General features: G+C 43.9%; 1 protein-coding gene across 2 annotated transcripts in view; it reads left to right on the top strand.

The window, feature by feature from the left end:
• The first annotated feature begins 2,450 nt into the window (after nucleotides 1-2,450).
• etv4 (ETS variant transcription factor 4) overlaps nucleotides 2,451-20,701 on the top strand; it is a 30,488-nt gene continuing 12,237 nt past the window's right edge. The window contains exons 1-4 of one of the 2 annotated variants that reach the window (XM_069160128.1): nucleotides 2,451-2,580; nucleotides 3,273-3,363; nucleotides 3,558-3,605; nucleotides 9,307-9,360. In XM_069160128.1, coding sequence (XP_069016229.1) covers nucleotides 2,524-2,580; nucleotides 3,273-3,363; nucleotides 3,558-3,605; nucleotides 9,307-9,360 — 250 coding nt within the window. In that variant the 5' untranslated portion in view covers nucleotides 2,451-2,523. Of the gene's footprint in view, nucleotides 2,581-2,770; nucleotides 3,060-3,272; nucleotides 3,364-3,557; nucleotides 3,606-9,306; nucleotides 9,361-20,701 lie in introns of those variants that run through there. The other variant, XM_069160127.1, reaches the window with a different exon arrangement.

Raw genomic sequence — 20,701 nt, 5'->3', positions numbered from 1 at the left:
TGTTAGTTGTTAGCACTCGTGTGTGTTTGTGTGTGTGTGTGCAATGTTTGTTACAAGACAGGAGATAAAAAAACAACAACAACAACAACCTGTGGGACGAAGTAATGGCTTAGAGGACAGAATCAGCACGGCTAAGCGAGCATGAGGTGAGTTGGTTTGTTAGTCTCTAACGATGCTAATGCTACGAGCTAACCACAGGTGAAGAGAGTGAGTTTGATTACGTAATCCAGAGATGCCGTTTCATTATCCTTTTCTAATCAACCTATTAATCAATAAATAGATGAATAAACTAAAAATAATAATAATAAAAAAAATTGTTTATTCATCTATTTATTGATTAATAGGTTGATTTTTTTTTTTTTAGTAATCATTATGTTGTTTGCCCTTTTTTTTTTTTGAACCCACTATTTCCACTGACTTTAGCCTTTTTGTTGGTTGATGATTAAAGTGTCTGTCCAGCTGTCTAATATTAATACCACTGTACTCTGGACTGGTGGAGGTTGGGGGTCGCTGAGATGTGGTTTCTGCTTCACTTTCACAAGACGAGATTTCAAGTCTGTAACTTTTAACAACGTGTCTCTGAAGACCCGAAGAGATCACACAGAGGTTGTAAAAATATACACACAAAAAAAGAAGAAGAAGAAGAAACATCCTTGTGACCCCTCTTAGATTCATCTCCAGGCCCTTTGAGGATACCAAAACCCAAGCTTGAGCCCCAGCGTCTCAGCCTATGTGGTAAAATAGATGTTTATAGAGTGACCTCAATTTGTACAATTCGATAAAACAACTAGTAAACAACCATGATGTTTACTTTAATTTCCTTGAGCCTGTCCTGCTCCCGCTGTGAAACCGGCTGCAGAGCTGATGTAATATTTATGGCCCGTTGTGTACATCTAAATGTGCATCTAGATATCATTAAGCAGGAAGTAACATGTGCAGTGTCCTCTGTTATGGAGACTGAGTATCAACAGAATGAGAAAGGAGGAGGAGGAGGAAGAGGAGGAGGAGGAGGAGGGTGCACATGCAAGCTTGTAAAATGCTTATTGTTATATCTCTAAATCTCACTCACCACCGAGAAGAAACACACAAATCCCGTCTGAACTTTTGTTTCCTGCCAACTCTTCTTTAGTTTTGGCAAAAATGGGTTTCATCATTCTGTTGGTGTCGTGGACTAAAGCGTCTTGAAGAGCTTTAAGTCCTGTGGTTTTTCACGTGGCGTAGAGCCTGAAACCACAAGAATGCAAGTGTGCATATTCCTGGACAGATTTACGTCAGTTTTAATGCTCGTTTTGACGTACACGACTCCTGCAGGGCTCACTGCCACTTTTTTTTTTTTTTTCTTTTAATTTATTTATTTTTTTCTTCCTCCCTGGCTGCGAAGCGCTGTGGGTCCTAAGTAGAAAGGAGGGTAGAAGACGTGAAGTGAAGTAAACAAAACTGTGAGGTTCTTTTGAGTTTCTTTGGAAGAAGAGAAAAACATGTCAGGACTTTTCGTGCCAGGGCAGGTTTTTATGAATGGACGTTTTTTCCCTCTCGCTCTGTTTTTTTGTGAATGAAAAACAACTGGAAAATCCAGTATAAAAAGCCCGCAGTCTGCCGGGAGCGGATTGGCTGCTTGTGGCGCAAGCCCCGCCTACGGTTGCTAGGAGCCCGAGTACCGGGTCTCCGATTGGCTCGCGGAGGGAACCGAGACTTCATTCATAAGTCAGTGTATTCATGCGGACAAAGGCAAGAAATTCGAGCCCTTGAAAGAGGAAATGCGCCAATCACGAGCCTCTTCTGGTTCGAGCTAGAAAAGCAAGTCTCCATATTATTCCCCAAATCATGTCTGTAGCAGAAATGACAGCACAGCTGGCGTTCAAAAGTCACCACACTTTAATACGATCAAACTTAGCCCCAACTACACGTGTCAATCATTTTAGGGAGTTTGGTTTTGTTGCTGTGACTCGACAAAAAAAAAAAAAAAAAAAAAAAAAAAAAAATCGGAACATCTGTTTCCCCCACTCACAGCTTTCATGAAGAAAGTGGTGAACTAAGCAGACGTGGCAAACAGCCCGAAGAAAGAGAAATACAACACGCAACTCACAGGCTCTTTATGAACCGTCTGTCGTGTTTAGTTTTTTTTTTTTTTTTTTTTTTAAATCACAAAACGCGATTTGTGACGCAAAAAAAAAAAAAAAAAAAAGAGCAGCAAAACCGCATCATTCTCCAAAATAAAAGCGGAGAAGTGGGTTGTTTGCGCAGGAAAACTACTTTTACCTGAAACTTTGGAGGTAAAGTGACGAGCTGTCTGTCACACACGCACACACGCATTTAAAAAAAAAGAGAGAGAGATTTGTAAAGCGGGCCGCAGCCCGCTGGGTAATCACTCGCCATCACTTCCCCTCGGCATTTTTTGTGAATGGAGCTCATTATGCATGCAGCCTCCACGCAGCTCCATTCACAAGCAGCGCTCCCTCCTCTCCCTGTAAGGCTGCGTGGATCGCACTCCACTCAGCCTAAATGACCACAAACGGTTAACGGATGGATTATAAGATGGATGGATATTTGGACCAGCAAGTGCCTTACACTTTAGCAAATGTACGTATGGATGAACTTTGCAGTTACTACTTTTTTTTTTTTTGTTCTCAATGCCTTAAACAGTGACTCGAGCTACCGGGCTTTTTATTTCTCTCTCTCTCTCTCTCACACACACACTCTCTCTCTCTCTCTCTCTCTCTCTCTCCGCGTCGCGTCTGCACGAGTTTTGCCTGAAAGCAGCTGTGTGTGTGTGTGTGTGTGCGCGGTAGAAAAAAAAAAAAAAATGTTTGTCACCCCGCTTAAAACTACCAGAAGAAAAAAAAACGTCCGCAAAGTAAAGCGTAGCATGTAACGCATTTTGATAGATGTTTTGGCGGCGGGTTTCTTCTGAGCTACTTCGGTGGAGGAGCGTGTCAATGTGTGCCAAATGGGCACTTTGCTCGGAAGCAAACAGCGCGTTTGTTTTTTCCTCAAGATTGCCTCCACAACTGAGAAATGTGATGTTTTTTTTCTTTGGGGCTTGCACTTCACCCAATGCAGTAGGCTTAAAATCATACTCCATTAAATATTATTGTTGTTTTTGTTACTACTGCTTGTTTTTGTTGGTGAAATGTGCATCACTTCATGTTTTTTGTTTTTGTTTCCTGCTCTTAGTAAAAGACTCCTCAACTATTCTGACACTGATGTGCTGGAAATGCCCTGTTGGACTCTGTCTAACACTTCTCCTCTGTTAACATCTATGGGTTTTGCAGAAGTCGCAAGGAAATGGGCCCCTTAATAGACTGTTGATGGCAGCGAAAAGGAAATACATGGACACAGAATTACCCCCTCAGGAATCCGAAGGTAAAGTAGTTCGCAGTTTTGGCCTATCGTGTCTTTACATGACGTATGTTTACATCATGGTCTATCAATACCCGGGGCAATGCCTGTCAGTGTCTTAGCCGTTGCATTTTGGGATATTATTGGGATTAGACTAATATCAGTGAGAAGTGGTCGAACTGGTGCTGACTTTTTCTCGTTCTATGTTTTCTGCTCAGACCTCTTCCAGGATTTAATCCAGCTCCAAGAGACGTGGCTCACAGAAGGTGAGACTTGCCTGAAGGCTGCTTTTCCTCTCTGTGCTTTTCTGTGCTGATTACAACAAGTTGATGCTGTGTCTGTCTAGACAAGAGTAGTGAACACAGGAAAAAAAATACCTGAATTAATCTGTCTTCCAAAAGTCAGAATAGTGTCACAAATGCTGATAATGTCTCATTAATTCACTTTTTTATTGGAGCACTTTCATAAAACTTTTGTAAAAAAAAGATTGAAAAAGATGAGCTCTTTAGTTTTGCTGCCTTGTTGTGGAGCCCACATTTTGTTCATGCAACACACATGCTCAAAACTATAAAACACCCCATCTTAAAAAAAAAAGAAAAAAAAAAGTGGCCAGAGTGAACACAGACGGGACGTTATTAGCTTTGAGCATATCCTATTTTGGCCATGTTGGCATGTAGCGTGCGTGCCAGCCAGCCAGCGAGCAGCCAGTGCAAACAAACAGGCTATTTGGCTTGTGTCACTCAAAAACCACATAGCGATGAAATGAGGCCCAGTCAGAGGCAATTGTCAGCTAGTAGACTTAATAAGTGCACTGATGACGTGAGCCCTAATAGAGTAATTATACTGTATGTCAAGAAGTGTGTGTGTGGGGCGGGGGGGGGGGGGGGGCACAAGCCGTGAGTCATTGAGTGTTTTTTGATGGTAACCTGGAGCCCAGTGGTGGCAGGACAGTGGCTCTGTGTGCTCTGAAGCTGCCAGTAAAAATGGGAACTGCACCACGAGGTGTGAATTTTGTTATGTCAGTTGCTTTGATGTGCTTTGATGTGAAAGTTTAAAGGGAATTAGCACTTATTTTTTTTACATTTACATTCTTATGTGACACATCAACACGATAGGTCCCGTTTAAAGTCCTTCTCTGACCCTCGTTTTCTTATTGTTGCTTGAATGGTTGAGTTTAAATGTGCAGAGTTTGACACTGGAAGGATTTTTTTTTTTTTAACTGTTTCTTGGTGCTCACCTTAAATCTGAGTTTAAAGTACATGAACAGGAATTTTTTTTTTTTTTTTTTTTAACCATTTTAAGGCTTCGGCGCAGCACCCACCACCCATTTTGGGCGCCAACTAAGCCAATTGAATGTAAAACCATTGTGAAGAGCATCAGAACTAACCAAATGACTTCGTAGCACGTTTTGTCTGTTTTTGTGTTGTCGGCTCTGGCTTTTCAACATTTTTGGAAGATTTCACCCACATCTGGTGAGAAGATCGGTTTAAAAACTAGAAGAAATAGCATATTTTTAATTGGAAAAACCTAAAGTTTTGGGGAGATGACAACCCCCAAACCACGTATACAAAATATGTGGGCCTAAGTCTTCCACAAACTTTGTGATAACACAATTAGTTTGGAAAGCGACAGTGTGCAACTTACACAAGTAAAAAAAGTTGGAGCCTGTTGTGCATATATACTGTAAAAGTTGAAGACATGTTGTGTCCTATTGTTAAACTTTTGAAATGGCAAATAATTACACGTTCATAGTTTTTAAATGGTTAAAAAACAGTTTTTAACCAGGTCATTGAGCATTGAACTTTTTTTTTTTCCTTTTTTTTTTTTTTTTTATCAGACACAGCTTCTTGAGTGCTGATTTTATGTCTTTAAACATGTCTGGAGGGAATCTGAAATTTATGGCAGGAGTGTGTTTTCTTCATAAATGCTGTTCTCCTTCAGCTCGGTGTATCGTTGCTGTTTAGTGAAAGGCAAAGTGGAATTTAATGCTTCCAAGTATGAGAAGTTGCTTATGTCACCTCAAAACGGTGAATCAGGGAAGTGAAACAATTGCAGCCGGAGACACTTTGTAGACAGTTGCATGAAGAGAAGACAGACATTTAAGCCCGCTCTCTGCCCAGCTACTCTTTATGGCAAACAATGCCGCTTCCATGTTAGCTTTCGCACCTTCTCTCATGCAGCGTCAAAAACCGGCAAGTTCACTTCACACCTGCGTCTCCCGCGGACAAAGACGAAAGCCAGAACCAATAAAAACCCAAAAACAATGGGTGTCGCTTCAAAGTTGGAGTCTTATTTGTTTTCACAGATTTAGCCAGTAAAGACCACACTTAAAGGTTTAGTTCACTGAAAATGAGCTTTTCATCTCACCACTAGTTGTAGAGTTTTTTTTTTTTTTCCCCAGTTTGTTGTCACCCATGTTAAGATATCCTTGCCACCATCTCACTACAACGGCGGTGAGTTAAGATTAGTTTGTGTTGCTTAGAGCTTTGGGAAAAAAAAACATATTTTAAAATAATCTAAAACGTGTTGTTCCTGGTTAGTTTGAATAGAAGTATTATTGGAAATACTTTCTACCAAACGAATAGATCCCTGATGTCAGCAGGCAAAACGTACTCATTAAGCTCACCAAAAATCTACATGGCGCACGAGACGAGATCAGTGATATTAAGATGAAATACTAATCTCTCGTTGAATATTATTTAATTAATTTAAATGCTTTTTGTACTTCAAAATGAAGATATTCATCTTTCAATGCAAAAACATGAATCTGGTTCTGTTGAATGAGGTCATTTAAACAGCCCTGTTTCAAATCAGCTCATAACAACACACTTTAGTAAAAATGATGGTTTATTAAAAAAATAAAATAATAATAATAATAATAATAATAATAATACTTAGAAATGATTGAAAAAAGTTTGATCTAAAAGCAAAAAGTCAATAAAAAAAATACCAAACAATTATAATCAGATCAACTCAATGTCATTCAGACTTATTGTGTCATGTAGCCTTTGGACTAGAAAGAGATTATGTTCTTAAATAATATAATTTATATTTTTCAAACTTTAAATTAACGTAAACTACATTCCATTCACCTCTCTTACCAGGAGGTAAATGAAGATGTAGTTATTTTCTATAGTTAGATAAACCAGCCTTTTAAAGGAGACTTTATATGATGTCCTTTTATAAACCGTGTGGTCGCTCATTGTTGAGTCACACAGACGGAACAAGGTAAAAATAAAGAAAAAAATAAGCAGGACAGAAAGATGGAAGTGTAACTTTATCAAAGCGTTATTTAACCTTAAGTACTGGCTTGTTTTCAGCTTCCCCGGCTAAGACCTCTCCTTTCCTGTTGCATTAATTAAAGACCTGATCATGACTGATTGCAGTTGTGAGGGATTCACCGAGGTTGTAAAAGCCGGTTAGCTGGAGGGAGTTTTTTTTTTTCTTCTTCTTCTTCTTCTTCTTGCAAAAGGAGAGCGGAAACAAGAGCGAGACAGAAAGGGTGAAGCAGTGAATGGCAAGAGTTCAGGAGCTTGTCACATCTTGTCTCATTTTGGCCTTTAGGTTTATATGACTGCGGCTGCTTAGCTCCGCCCAGGATCTCCCACTGGGAGAAAAAAAAAAGTCATTCAAGGTGCCTGGAAGCATCGGGGAGAACATACGTCTCCGCTCGTATAAACACACTTTCCTTCTTGTGCTGACTTGCATCGCAAAGCCCCTGACGAAGGTGTTCCTGGAAACAAATCAGATGCACAGGAAAGCACGCGTACACGCACACGCCAGGGTCGCGATAATGTCTGATGCTCATCGTTGGTGTTTCTTCTCTCCTTGTGTCTTTATGAGGTCGAGCATGTTCTGTTTTGGACAACCAGTGGACATGATTGATCGTTGGATCTACAGAACTAAATAGTCGCCCCTGCTCTGTCTCATGCAGCCAGCTTTACTCCCCCTCATCCCTCCCTCCCACCCCCTCCCCGAGGGCAAAAGACAGAAAAGTTAAAAGGGGGTAATATTATTATGGTATAGTAAACCACAGGATGCGGCGTTATATAAGAAATCGATGTCATTTATCAGAACATGCTCCGAAACGGAGTCATCCGGTTTCCTCTGCACAGGAAGGAGGAGTGTGACGACAAGAAAGTGGATTTGAATTTCTTATTTCCTCTTTTTGTCCTCTGTCTCTGCTGCTCTGTCTCTCTCTCGCTCTCTCTGTGTGTCTGGAAACAGTCGATGAGGTGAGAGAGATGAGGCCGCGGAGGTCAGATTTTGGTTTCTTGGGTGAGGTTACAATCAAAGGTGGTGTTGCCGAGTCATGGTGCGCTCTGCAAATGGTTTGTTTTTTTTAATACAGGGATTCATTTACAAGGCAGCTCTTTATCCCTCCTGTAAGCGTGCTGCTCAAGTACCTGCGGTGTGTTTTTGGGTTCATGATATTTAATGATAGCCATCAAGTTTTCCTCACCGGTCCGGTTTAACAGTGACGCAAGTGTGAGTGAAAACACTTTTAAAGAAAAAAAAAAAATACAAAAAACGTAGAAAGTCGTGCAGCTGGAGCGTTGCCAGAATAAAAAGGTTGCTAGCTCTCGGATCGGGGGTTAGGTCATTAATTCACGAGTGGGCAAACACAGTGCCAGTGGCTGAATTTGACCTCCTCACCCTCTGGCAGGGTGTTGGCAGTTAAATGATTTTGGCTTTTGCTCTAATGTGTTTGTGCGACTCTAAAGTCCAAAGCTTCAAAAGGACAATTGTGAATGGGTTTGGATTCCTAAAAAAAAAAAGAAAAAGAAGAGAGACAGAGTGGTACAATGGCGTCTGTCTAGCCCGGCTGCACCTGGGCTCAGCCTCACCGGCTTCTGCTTATTCAGTTAAATGAGTTTCATCATGAGGGGCCGATGTAACTGTACACCGCTGCAAGTAATTACAGATCAGATGGAGATATCACACATACTAGACCCTCGCATTGACTTAGACACTTACATCTACGTGTCGCTGAGACGTAACTGAATATGACGTCGGTTGGAAGACGGTGATATCGAGTCTTAATGTTGCTTTAAAAACAAACAAACATTCATTCACAGCACAACAAATACATCTGCCTTCTCTCTTGCTTTTAGTCCCGTTTCCTTGTTTTCCATCCGCTGTGGCTCTAAGCGATTCCTCGTCCACTCGCAGCAGATGAAGTCCAGACTGCTGCTTTTAAGAGAGTCTCCAGACACTTTGGGGACGAAGACAAAAGTGGAATCCAGACAGATGGTTTGTCACCAGCGGCTGACAGATTCTCGTTCAGCAAGAACAGCCCGTTTCGTCTCTTCTCCGGGAAATACGCAGAAAAGCTGCAGGTCACACGACTGATGAGTTATTGTAGAAAATAAGAAGTTTAGTCATCCTGTCATACAGATTAAAGCAACAGTCGGCCACATGAGAGGATCTGCCCTGTTTGATTTGACTGACGGACAAGAAGTGGCATTTTGAAGTGGAAAAAAACATTTTAAAGTGAACAAACTAGTGGAATTAAATTAAAATGACCTTCAATAAACTTTTAAAGGCTGAAAAAACTTCTCCTTTATGTGGTTGTTTTCTGCTACGTGGTGAATTTTAAAATACAAATATTTTCCCTTCCACAAAGGTTTTGCTGTTATCTTTGTGTTTATGCTCAACGTACGTGCTGAGAAATGTTAAATTCATGAAAGCAGGTCGGCAGGTTACCGTCTATTCGGCGGCTCCGTGTTCTCGTGAATTGATCTCTGGGTGAGGAAAGTGCTGGCACGCTGCAAAAAATAAATAAATCACAAAGTGAAGGTCAACTGAACGAACCCTGCCTGGCTCTGACTCCGATTTCAAGGAAGACCGAATGAAGGGTGAAAGAAGAGACGGAGAAAGGTCTAAGTTTTGTTATAATAATAATAATACAAATCTGATTGCGTCTCTTTTTTTTTTTTTTTTTTTTTTTTTGTCTTCTAATTTCAGCTCAGGTTCCTGACAGTGATGAGCAGTTTGTTCCTGATTTCCACTCCGAGAACTGTGAGTACTTTCATTTTCGGTCTTCCTGAATGTACGCGTGTAGATGTGCCCGGTGTGTGTTTGAGTCCCAAAAACATCCGATTTTTCTGACCAGATTGGATCTTTCCACTGTTTATTTAATCAGTTATTGATCCGTGCACGGACAGACTCGGTCCAGATGTCCCGTTCGCGTGATTCCAGTTAAAGCGTGAGTGTCATGAGGACGAGCGAGGACGAGAGCAGCGGTCAGGTTTTTGGCCGTGAAGCCGCCGGAGGCTCAGACGGGGATACTGTAACTCGCTGATGTTACAGTAATCTCTTTGGCAGGCAAAGCTATGCAGAAACCGAAGGCCTAATGACCCCGGTCATCACGACGTGAATTTGGATGCCAGCATTGTGCGCCGCCGTTGCATTTGCATGCCTTTGAAAAGCTGAATAGGTGCAACGCAGGAAACCAGTAGAAAATGATTCAAGGGCTGCAGGTACAAAGATTTTTTTTTCTTCCTTTGTGCACGTCGGAAGGTGGAAAATAGAAAAGCAAATTCCTGGGCTGCACAACTGAGCGGCTATTTGAATAAGTTTCCCTTTTCTTGTTGTGTTGTCTTAACAATGGCGATTCAGGATCTAGGTGGGAGGACGTGTCACTCGACAAACACTTTTTTTTTTTTTCTGTCCCATTCAAAACACTGCAGGCTTCTCCTTCTGTTGCAGTGACACTGAAATGGTTACCAAGCTAAAGACTTCAAGAATAGTCCCCCATCCCCAAAGTATAACTGGCAGCTTTCAGTCGCAGCTCAAAGGCACTTCCTCCGATTGAAAACCGTTGCTTCTTTTTGTCGGGCAGACATCGTGTGAGTTAACCAGTCACGACTGCTCAGCGCCCCCCGGTGACCCCCACCCCACCACCCCCCCGGTGACACATCGGCCCCTGCGCGACATTGTCGCTGTCCGTCGGCCAACAATGCGGCGGAGGAAGTGCAGATGAACCCCGGGGCACGCAGAGGTCATGTCTACTTAACCCCCTTTGGCCTGTCAGCCAATCAGCTGTCAGGCCTCCGCTAACGGTTGACCTGGGTATGATTTGCAGGGTCAGGGGGGCTCGGGTTTGACGGGCAGCTCACTTATACGCGGCAGAGACTGTCCCGCGTTGACAGACGGTGTCCCCGCTGATCGCAGTCAATGGCCGCAGAGTGCAGTCGGAGCAGCTCTATTCAGCTTTGACTGATGGAAAATTGAGGCTGACAAGCGACTATAAATATATTCATCTTTTGTGTTTGTTCTCTGTCTTGTATGTGTCTATTAAAAGCCGCAACAACAACAACAAAGAAGGCGTATATCTTTTCCCATACTGAATGGCATTCTCAGTGTCTGGCATTAAAAAAACAAAACAGGTGAGTCACCTGTTTTGGAAACTCCAAAACATACAAAAAAAGAAAAGAGCAAATAGCAAAGCCTTAATCCCAGGTGACCGGACTATAATTGAGGCTTTCATTGAAAGCGGCGCCCTGTTAAAATTAAACAATGTTGTTTACCGAGTCAAGTTGTTACCTGCTCGGGTGTGGTGTTGCCAGGGAGAGAGAGAGAGAGAGAGGGGGATAGAGGGGGAGAGGAGGGAGCCAGCGAAAGAAAAGGGGCGAGAAAACAGTGCGAGATGTTGGGAATGCTTAGATTAGAGGGGGCGGAGGCTTGGAGGGGGGGGGGGGATTGTGCAATACCTGCACATCTGGTAAATCTATCTCATCTGGCCCGTTCTCCCTCAGCTCGCAACTAACAAGCGTGCTCTGTCTGCAGGCTGCCACCGAGGGAAGGTTACGCAAACATGTAGCTTTTATGTACTTGCTGACCCGCGTGTGTGTGTGTGTGTGTGTGTGTGTGTGTGTGTGTGTGTGTGTGTGTGTGTGTGTGTGTGTGTGTGTGTGTGTGTTTAAATGGTATAATTGAGTTATCGGTGATAATCATATTTTTCCCATTGACCTAATGTGATTGGCTCTTAGGGAGATTTATGTGATTTTAAAATTTTTTTTTTTTTTATCTCATCAAGAGAAGAGAAGGATTCATGTTTGTTTTGCTTTAGAGGAGGAGGGGGGGGGGGGTTACCCTCGCCTGACGCTCCGCTTCCTTTTGTCTGTTTACCGCCTGTGGGGAAGAAACACATGGAGGTGTCAGTCAAATTTATAGCGCACGTACTTAATTAAAAAAAAAAAATTGTTTGGACACGTCGATACTTTTCGTTTTTTGAGAGCCCACTTTTTTTTTCTTTTTTTTTTTTTTAAATGGAGCGCCGAGAGCTTGTTCTTCTTTGTCCAAGTATGTTGTTTACACTCAGAGCAGCTCGAGAGATGTGACCCATTCATAAATTTTCTTCCCCGTGTGCGTAAAAGGAAGTGTGCCTCCCCCCCCCCCCCCCCCCCCCTCTCGCTTTCTCTCTCCTTCTCCCTCTCAGTCCTCTGCTGCTCTCTCCTTCAGTCTTCATTCATAAAAAAGCCCTACAGTACTAACCCCAGCCCCCCCCCCCCCCCCCCCAACCCCATCGCCCTCCCTCCCTGCTCTCCAAGTGGACACTCCAAACCCCTCCCTCCCTTCCTGTGTCTGTACAAACTAAGTCAAATTTAAAAATCTGGACCCCTCTGCCTCCCTCTTTGCCTCCCCTTTCCCTTTTCTCTCTGTCTCTCCTCTGAGCACACACACACACACACACACACACACACACACACACACACACACACACACACACACACACACACACATTGAGCGTTCCAAGATGTGAACTAATCCAGTGATTTTAGACTTGTGTGGGACGATTGTTTAGTTTTGTGCCTTGCAGTAATTATATAGGAAGTTGTGGCCGTTACAGTTGCTTCTCAGAGAGCGAGTTTACGGCGAGTGGAGAAAAGTCAAGTGAGAGCAGAGGAAGAAGAAGAAGAAAGATATGAAACTGAATTGAACTCCTTCAAATCAATGTTGCATGCAACGACTATTAAAACAATTAACAATTTAAACGACATCTCGTATTTTATGGCTTTTGTTTGTTTTGTTCTTTTATGTTTTTCAAGAATTTTTGCAAAATCTTCTTTTGTTTTAATATATCTGGCTGCGTGATTAACTTCTTGATTGTCTGGTTTACAAAATGTCCAAAAAGTGTACAAAGTCCAACATGGCATTATCAGATTGCCTGAAAAACAGTCCAGAAAACCCAGTTATACAAGTTATAATTTCCTATCTGACAAAAAAAAACAACCTGCAAATTCTCACAAATTAAAAACTGGATTTTGATTTATTTGACATATTTCCCTGAAAACTGACTGGCTCAAAACAGAAAGAAGAAGAAGAAAAATAAAAAAGTGGTTCTAGTAACCCAGCTCCAACCAAATCCTCCCAGCAGTGTGTCTCTCTGGCTCTGTGTGTTCTGCTTTGTCATGAATTCACAGCCTTCCTCTTGTTTGCGCTGTTTTTCTGGATCAGAACTGGCCCAATCAGGCCCTGTTTTGGAGCGTGGGGTGATGGGGGGGCCTGGGGGAGAGCGACCCTCCCCACCACCTCCCCACCAACTCCCTCTCTTCCCCAAAAGAGAAACATGCAGCTCTGTGTTCTCCGCTTTCCAAAATACAGCTGCTATGCAACAAAGTGTGCAAAAAAAAAAAAAAAAAAGAAATAGCAGCCAGGTGCCTGCCAGACGTCTGCAGATCCTCTCGCTCCTCCGAGGAGGCGAGGCTTCTTCAACGGCCGCGTTTGTTGCGGCATTTCTGTTTTTGTTTATGAGTGAAATGGCTGATTTCTCTTACGTGAACAGATGATTTCCTTTGACAGCCCTCTCATCCACTTATACATACATATACACACACACGCACATAAACACACACATAAACACACTCGACCTGTTGCGCACACGCTCTTTTTTTTTTTTTGTACACACAAACTTCAGCCCCACAGTTTTATGAATGGGCTGGTTGTGAGAGACTGGCTGAGGCAGCACTTTGAGTTAAGGGGAGTAAACCTTCATTCATGACATTGACATGAGTTATTCCACCACTGGCAACACCTCGGAGACGCGCAGGCCTATTTTACTGTCAGTCTTTCATTAAAATGTGCAGGATTTTTTTTTTCACGATTTTGTTAATCCCACGCAACTCCTCTTGTATAGTGAAGAAAGGTGTTTTTGACTTCGTGTAGTTGTAAACACATCTTTGGTTGCCCCAAATATGAACTTTTAAAATAGATGCAGCAACTTTCTCTTTTACGACGTTATCTATCTAGTCGACCTTTAAGTCAATCAAATTCTCTGAAAATGCGTTGGTGGTGGTCAGGCGTGCAGCGTAACAGGCGTTTAACGGCTTCCAGAGGGGAAGTAAAAGCTGAACTTCTCCGTGTTGATTCAGAGCAGCTCTGTCAAAGCCGGGGTGGGATGGGGATGGGGATGGGGGGTGAGCCAGGCAGCGCAGCCCGAGTGTCGGCAGCGGCGCTTTGTGAATGGACGGCAGTGTGTGTTTTATTACAGGAGAGGTGTGTGTGTGTGTGTGTGTGTGTGTGTGCACGTGCATCGCTGTGATGCTCACGTCGCTGCGTTTTTCTCGGACGGCAATGCTTTCTGCAGCTGGAATGTTTTCTCTTTTAAAATTCGAGCGCAGCCATAAGACGGGAACAGATGCTGCACAAAGAGAAAAAAGGGCGAGGCCGTAAAAATAACAGTAGCTGAACTTGGAGTGATCTCCAATAGATACATGGGAGTGTGTCAGCAGGACACACGCAGCAAGTCTTTTGGTCCAGTTTTGACCTTTTTAGGATAATCGCAGTTTATTCCAGCTTTTGGTCTTGGTCAAGTCCTCTTTTTTTGGGGTGGGGGGGCATTTTGCATCAATGTAAGAACAAAATCACATCCAGAAAGTTAATTTGCGAGATCCGAGAAGGCAGCGAGGGGTCATAAGAAACACATTTTCAAATCTCCAGAAGATCCAAACTTCTTTGGAAAATTATTTCCCAAACTGTAAACACCTACTATTCCAATTTTGACTTTCGTTGGATGTCGAGCTGATATATTATAATTATATCTTCGTCACTTAGATAATAGCCTGCGTCTGAGGAAAATGTTGATCTTCATAACGGCCTCATCTTTTCCCTCCGTGCCTTTTATTACATTACCCCCGTGTTAGCTTGCTAAATTGTTAGCCTATTTGGCTCCTAGACGCTGTCCATGTTGCCGTTACCTAGCAACAGTTTTTTTTTTTGTTTTTTTTGTTTTTTTTACAATTTAACCGCTTGAACAACAAGTTTGCTGCCAGAAACCAGTTTGATTCAAGAATTGAATTGTGTTGCTTTTCCTCTCAAAGAAGAAGAAATGAAGGTATTGTTTCTTGGCCACCAGGACAGTTGAACACACACACACACACACACACACACACACACACACACACACACACACACACACACACACACACACACACACACACACATTAAACACACTCTGCACGTGAGTGTAAGAGGTGGCTGCAGGGGTGAGCGTGCAGCAACCTGCTGACACAGACCAGGAGGTGTGCAGAGCGAGCTGAGAGCCAGCGCGTACGGCGATATCGATCCTCGCTCATGCAGGAGAGCAGCAGGAGGAGATGGAGAGGCTCGATAGATGACTTGATAAAGATAAAGCGCAGATAAATCAGCTCGGAGGCAGGGAGAGGGGTAAGAGCGGGTCAAACGCGCCGAGTAGCCCTTACGGTCGAGATCCCAATCGAGGAACTGGAGGAGGGAGGGGTGGGGGGGGAGAAGGGGAGGGAGGAGGGGGTGCGAGAAGCCCAGGGAGAACTGTGGATGTGGCTCGTTCGCTGATAATTTCAGGTGTCCCGGACGTTTTTCTGTGCGTTATCTCTTCCCGATAAGAAAGATTTCACCTCGAAAACGCCGGCTCAAAAAAACCCACGTAGAGACACCGATGAAGAAGTCCACGTTACACACACACACACACACACACACCCATCCATCTCCCCTCACGTCCACGGTACCCCCCGATGGGCGGCTCATTATATCATTTCAGTAACCGTGTGGAGGGGGATCGATCGCTACGTTAAGAGGGGACAGCTATATTGGGGGCCGAGGAATAGAGAGTGAGGAGTCAATATTGTGCCAGATTAATTACATCCACCCCTCGCCTGTGACGGGACGTCCCCCTCGCTGCACATGTCCCGAGACAGGGATGTATTGTATCGGATCCACTAAAGACGCTACTGGGCGGCCAGATTTATGACTGGTCAATGGCCATTTATAAAAGGCCAACGCTGCACAATTGAAAGTGAAGTGGACAGTAGGGAAAACATGTTGGGACGTTTCCAATTAGATTGAGATCCCTTGATGCTTCAGAGAAAGTATAAAATATGAAGTTTATCATTGTATGAATTTCTATTTTCCATCCATGTTCTCCACTTTGGGTATTTTTTTTTTTTTTTATGCAAGTCATTCATCGAGATTGATTTTTGGAAATTTATTTGGACAAATACCGTGATCTATTTCCAGTTTATTAAAAGGGAAGTGAAACTAGGATGTCTGCAAAATTCACTGCCTTTCCCATGATTGGAGTCGTTGAGATGCACTTCCTCTTTGGCAACACGACACGACGCACCGAAGTCGTTTTAACGGCCGACAAAAAAAAGAAAAAAAAAAAGAAAAGAGATTTGTGAGAAAGGGGCTGTGGAGCTGTCCGGGCCAATCATCTGTCTCGCTGATACCATTGTACTTTCCATCAATCTCGTTAGGCTTGTTTGGCAGGTATCTGACAACCGTTCTTTAAATATTCAAGGAGCCCTGAACCATTATCAGATGAGAGAGGACGACCTGTAAATCAGATAGAGCCGACACTAATGGATCCAACACTCCTGGGCTCCCCGAGCAGACAGATACTGAAGCCACTCTCGGGCCCGCTGGCGAGAGAGAGAGAGGACGAGTTTGAGCTGCTTCTCTCTCTCTCTGCATCTCTGTCTCTTCCTGATTGTGCAGTGACCTGAGAAGCATGCACACATGTCCAGCACATGTTTCCATGCACCAGTGGAATGACTGGATAGCCTCTCTGCAGTCGCAGCGGTCTGGATCGTATTGTATCGCCTCGCTTCCCTTCCCTCCCTCGCTCTCCGGTTCGCTCTGTGGCTCTGAATTTTTTTCCACTGAGCAACGAGGCCAAAAAAAACGCTCTAAATACACGTTTGGTTTAAAACGGAGACATCACCAGATTGTCGCAGATTCTTTTGGCATTTGTTTTACCTTATGAACTGTCCGTTGAAGCTGTGGACATTTATAAGCTGCACTGGGTGAAGACGAGGAGCTGTAGATTGTCTCCGGTGATTGAAGTGCCCACATTTTAATTGCATTTGTTAGATCTGTCTTTGTCCTCTTGACACTACATTTCCCTAATAAGGCCAAGCTTCAGCTCCCAGGAGCTACAGGTGCATGAATCCCACCGTACTCGCCTCATGCTGTGAAAGAATTCAGACCATAGACGATGTAATCTAAGAGATCTGCTCGGGTTTAATGCAATTTTAGTTGAGATTCAGCTTCTGAGTGATTGAATTTAACTTGCATGATGTGGCAACCTACATCTGAGTCTTTGTAGATTTACTTATTATATCAATCTCATAGCTACTCCAGTATTAAAACGGACGCAAACTCAGAAACTAACACAAAAAGTTGGTCTGAGAAAGTAAGACGTACGACCGTGTGCAGAACTTTTAAAAGTCACGTTGAACCCAGAATGCATGTATTGACAGTCAAGTTATTTTCAATTACACCGTTGCTCTTCCCTATTCTGCCTCCACCACAATGGAGCGATGTATCAGCTGAGCAAATGCGGCCATTTAAATCAAATTGAGTGAGTTAAGAGCTTTTTCTTTTTCAACCTTTTAAAAACTATTGTCGGCCCAACTGGCTTCGTACGTCGGCAGCAGCGGAGGAACCAGGTGTGGCGCCTGCAGGTCCGGGTTTCTGTCGGCGTGCGTCCACGCGCCGATCACTCGCCGCTACATATCATGCGAGATGAGAACCAGATCTCCTGAATGTGCGACTCGAGTCCTATTTGTTAGATCGGACCCATTAAGTGCGTATTTACGTTAACGCTCGCGTGTTCTTCGCTCTGGCGAGATCCAGTCACCCTGTTTGACACTCGGGCCGATGTCCAGTGAGTTATTGTGAGCGAGGCGGTCGTGTGCTGCAGACTTCCAGAGGCTTAAGACTTGGCCAAGCCGCATATAAACATTCAACGTGTAAGACTCTCCAGATGCACTCCTGTCCTCGGATTGGATTTCCCTCCACCAGGGCCTTTAATGGTAGGAAATAATCTGTCCGAAATAAGATGGAGGAGTTCATAGCCGGGTCTCATCGACTGCACGAAGCGACTCGTTCAAAATATTTTTATGGATATAGTTCTTCCTATTTAGGGGCTATTTTGTGTGCAATCTGTTTCTCTATCAGTTCTTCTTGTGTTTTTTTTTTTTTTTTTACCTCCCGTAGGAATCCAATAACGTTTCCCAACACATTCACACCACCTCCGTATAGCTCGGCTGACGGGCCCATTGTGTGGAAAAGTGTGTGTGGGTGGGTGGGGGGGGGGGGGGGTTGCCATCCATGCGATTTGTTTGCGGTGGGTGTCTGTTGAATGGGCTCCTCCTCCCCCAATGTAATGATCCCCCTACTTCCTAAAGCACTCAACCATGACCATCACCTTTCACCCCCCCGCATCCTCCCCCTCTAAAGAGCCAACATTTACATATGTAAAAGTCCACCAGCACCCTGCCTTAAAGGCCGGGGGGGGGGGGGAGTCATCCCTTTACAGAGCACTCCAAAAAAAAAAAAGGGTGCAAAGGGCGAAGAATACCACAAAATTACCGAGGAGGAGATAAGACGAGTTTTGAAGTGAGGAAAGAACCCTTTGACCCGGTCGGTTTTGGGAGGCGGTGGGAACCCGCCACGTTCCTCCGCCCGGTGTTGAAGGACAAAGTGCATACTCATCATCCACAGAAACATAAATACTCCCGTATATACATATACTTTAATGTACACACTCCTGCGTTATCTCAAGGCTTACATTGCGTACTGTATCTGTCCGCTCACTTCCAAACACCTTCCAGGTTCTTCACGCTTTAAGTTCACAAACTGAGATTTAAGTCCCGTACCCCACACCCCCCACCCCCACCCCCTCTTCCCCCTCGCTGTTGAAGAGAAACCCTGAAACACGAGGATCTCTGTGAACGGGTGATGTAACATTTAACAAAGCAGTTAAAGGAGGTCATATTGCCCCAAATAAAAGCAGGAAGAGACGGGAACCTGAAGAACATAACTCTCCCCGGATCCGTTTACAAGACCGCCAGCACCTTATAAATTTTAGCAGAAGAATTTGACATCATTTGGACAGCGAGATTTACTGTAATATGCCGAGAGAGTTTGTGATAGTTGGTGGAGGCCAGAGTTTTTTAAATCGAGGACTATTTTTGGATCCGGATGTTAGATTAATCCCCAAATTATGTTATTTTTTTTTAGACGCGCAAAAGGAAGACGATGTCCTGAGTGAAATATCTCACCACGATCTCCTGAAGATAAATCAGAGCAGCTTTAGTGATCTCTGACTTTTCCCGTGGCGCCACCGTCAGACCAAACTTTAGCTTATCTCGACAACATGCATGTTGAAGTGCAGCTCCACGTCTTGGGGGAGTACGACTGCATACGTGGAAGAGAAGTTGTACGAAGCTTCTTCTGGCCTCAGAGAGAGCCGCGTGAAATCGGATGAATTTTTCTCCAGTGACGGCGATGAAAGATTTATTACCTGCTCCGAGCCAAAGCACACCTGAATCTAACAATTAGTGAAGTGCAAAGCGTCCCGAATCACTAAAAGCAGTTAAAAGATTAATCACCGAATGGTTTAGTTCTTGACCGGAGTTTCCGAGTGCGCGGCGCGATTCACCGAACCGAAAACACCAAACGGTGTACATCCCTCATGTTCTCCAGCTTCCAGACAAACACACCAAACTCTTGGTACTTTAGAAGTTCACTCGTTGAATCTCTGTTTCTTTTTCAATAATATTTTAAGTCTTGGGAAAAAAAGGATTTGTTCTTTAGAACGAATCATTTGCAAACAGCGCAACAATAACCTAAATGTAGACACCGAGCTTTGACCAATAAAAAGGAAGATATCCTCGGATTCTGATCGATTTCTTTTGCCTTCTAGTCCTAATTAGCATCGTTGGCATGTTGACGCGCAAAACAAAGAAGGGTAAACATTATACCGGCTAAACGTCAGCACATTAGTATCGTCGGTGTGGGTACGATAGCATGCTGCTTCTTAATATTTTGTGTAAATTACCACCGTACAAGTGTCAGAAACTGGTTTATCCACATGTTGGAGAGTTTGTTAAACAGAACATCAAACAGCTCCGTTTAATTGGAAAAAGGCTCGCAACAGCAATCTCCCGGTCACAGGCAAATAAACAAACACAAAAAGCTGATCTGATGCTCGTCCACCAGATTAATTAATATTCCAGAAAGGTCACACACCCACAAATAGCTTCAAACGCACACACAGCCAGACCCTCCTCTGAAGCGCAGCTGACGGCGTTCCCGGGCCGGAACATCCTCGTAAACCGAGAGCCACATCAAGAGCGGTGTTCCTGCCGGTCGCATTAGCGGCTCCACTTGGCCACGCCGTCGGGCGGACTTGTGCACACCCTCTGAGGATCGTTTGCAGTTCACGACCATGGCGGAGAAAAGAGGAGGGAGGGGGGGGGGGGGGGGGGGGATGGCAATAGACCAACACGCTTGTATTATTAGAGCGGCATGTCATGTGCCACCGTGCCGTGTACCAGCAGACGAGCTGTCGGAGACTTAGAGGAGGCTGGAATCCCATCGCGTCTGTCTGGGAAATCTGGGTAAATGCTCTCTAATCCCGTTGATCCTCCGCTAAAGCCAACACTTCCTCACCTGCCCGCCTGCCATGGGAGAGTGAGTACAGACTAAAAATAGGAAGGTTATGAGGATGAGGAGCGCCGTTTGATGATTGTCTGACTCAGTTTGTCGGTTTTTATTTTTTATTTTTTTTTTATATATTCATGTTGGCAAGCTCAGTCCGAATGCAAACAGGTTTAAAGTGAGATGAACTTCTGAACGCCGGTCTTGAAGGAATTCCAACTTTTTTCAAAGCAAACCAAAAAAAAACACCCTCTCAAAATGACTCATTGCACTATTAGAACTTGATCCATTCAGCCTGGTAATGTTTGGAAAGTCTTGAACTGCGGCACGGTGGTGCAGTGGTTAGCATTGTCGCCTCACAGCAAAAAGGTTCCGGGTTTGAATCCGGTCCTGGGCCTTTCTGTGCGGAGTTTGCATGTTCTCCCTGTGCTTG

This window comes from Embiotoca jacksoni, unplaced genomic scaffold (assembly GCF_022577435.1).
Source record: "Embiotoca jacksoni isolate LCO1_2020_lvr unplaced genomic scaffold, fEmbJac1.0.p SCAF_26, whole genome shotgun sequence".
NCBI classification, from domain to species: Eukaryota; Metazoa; Chordata; class Actinopteri; family Embiotocidae; genus Embiotoca; species Embiotoca jacksoni.
This window is presented reverse-complemented; position numbering and strand designations above follow the sequence as displayed.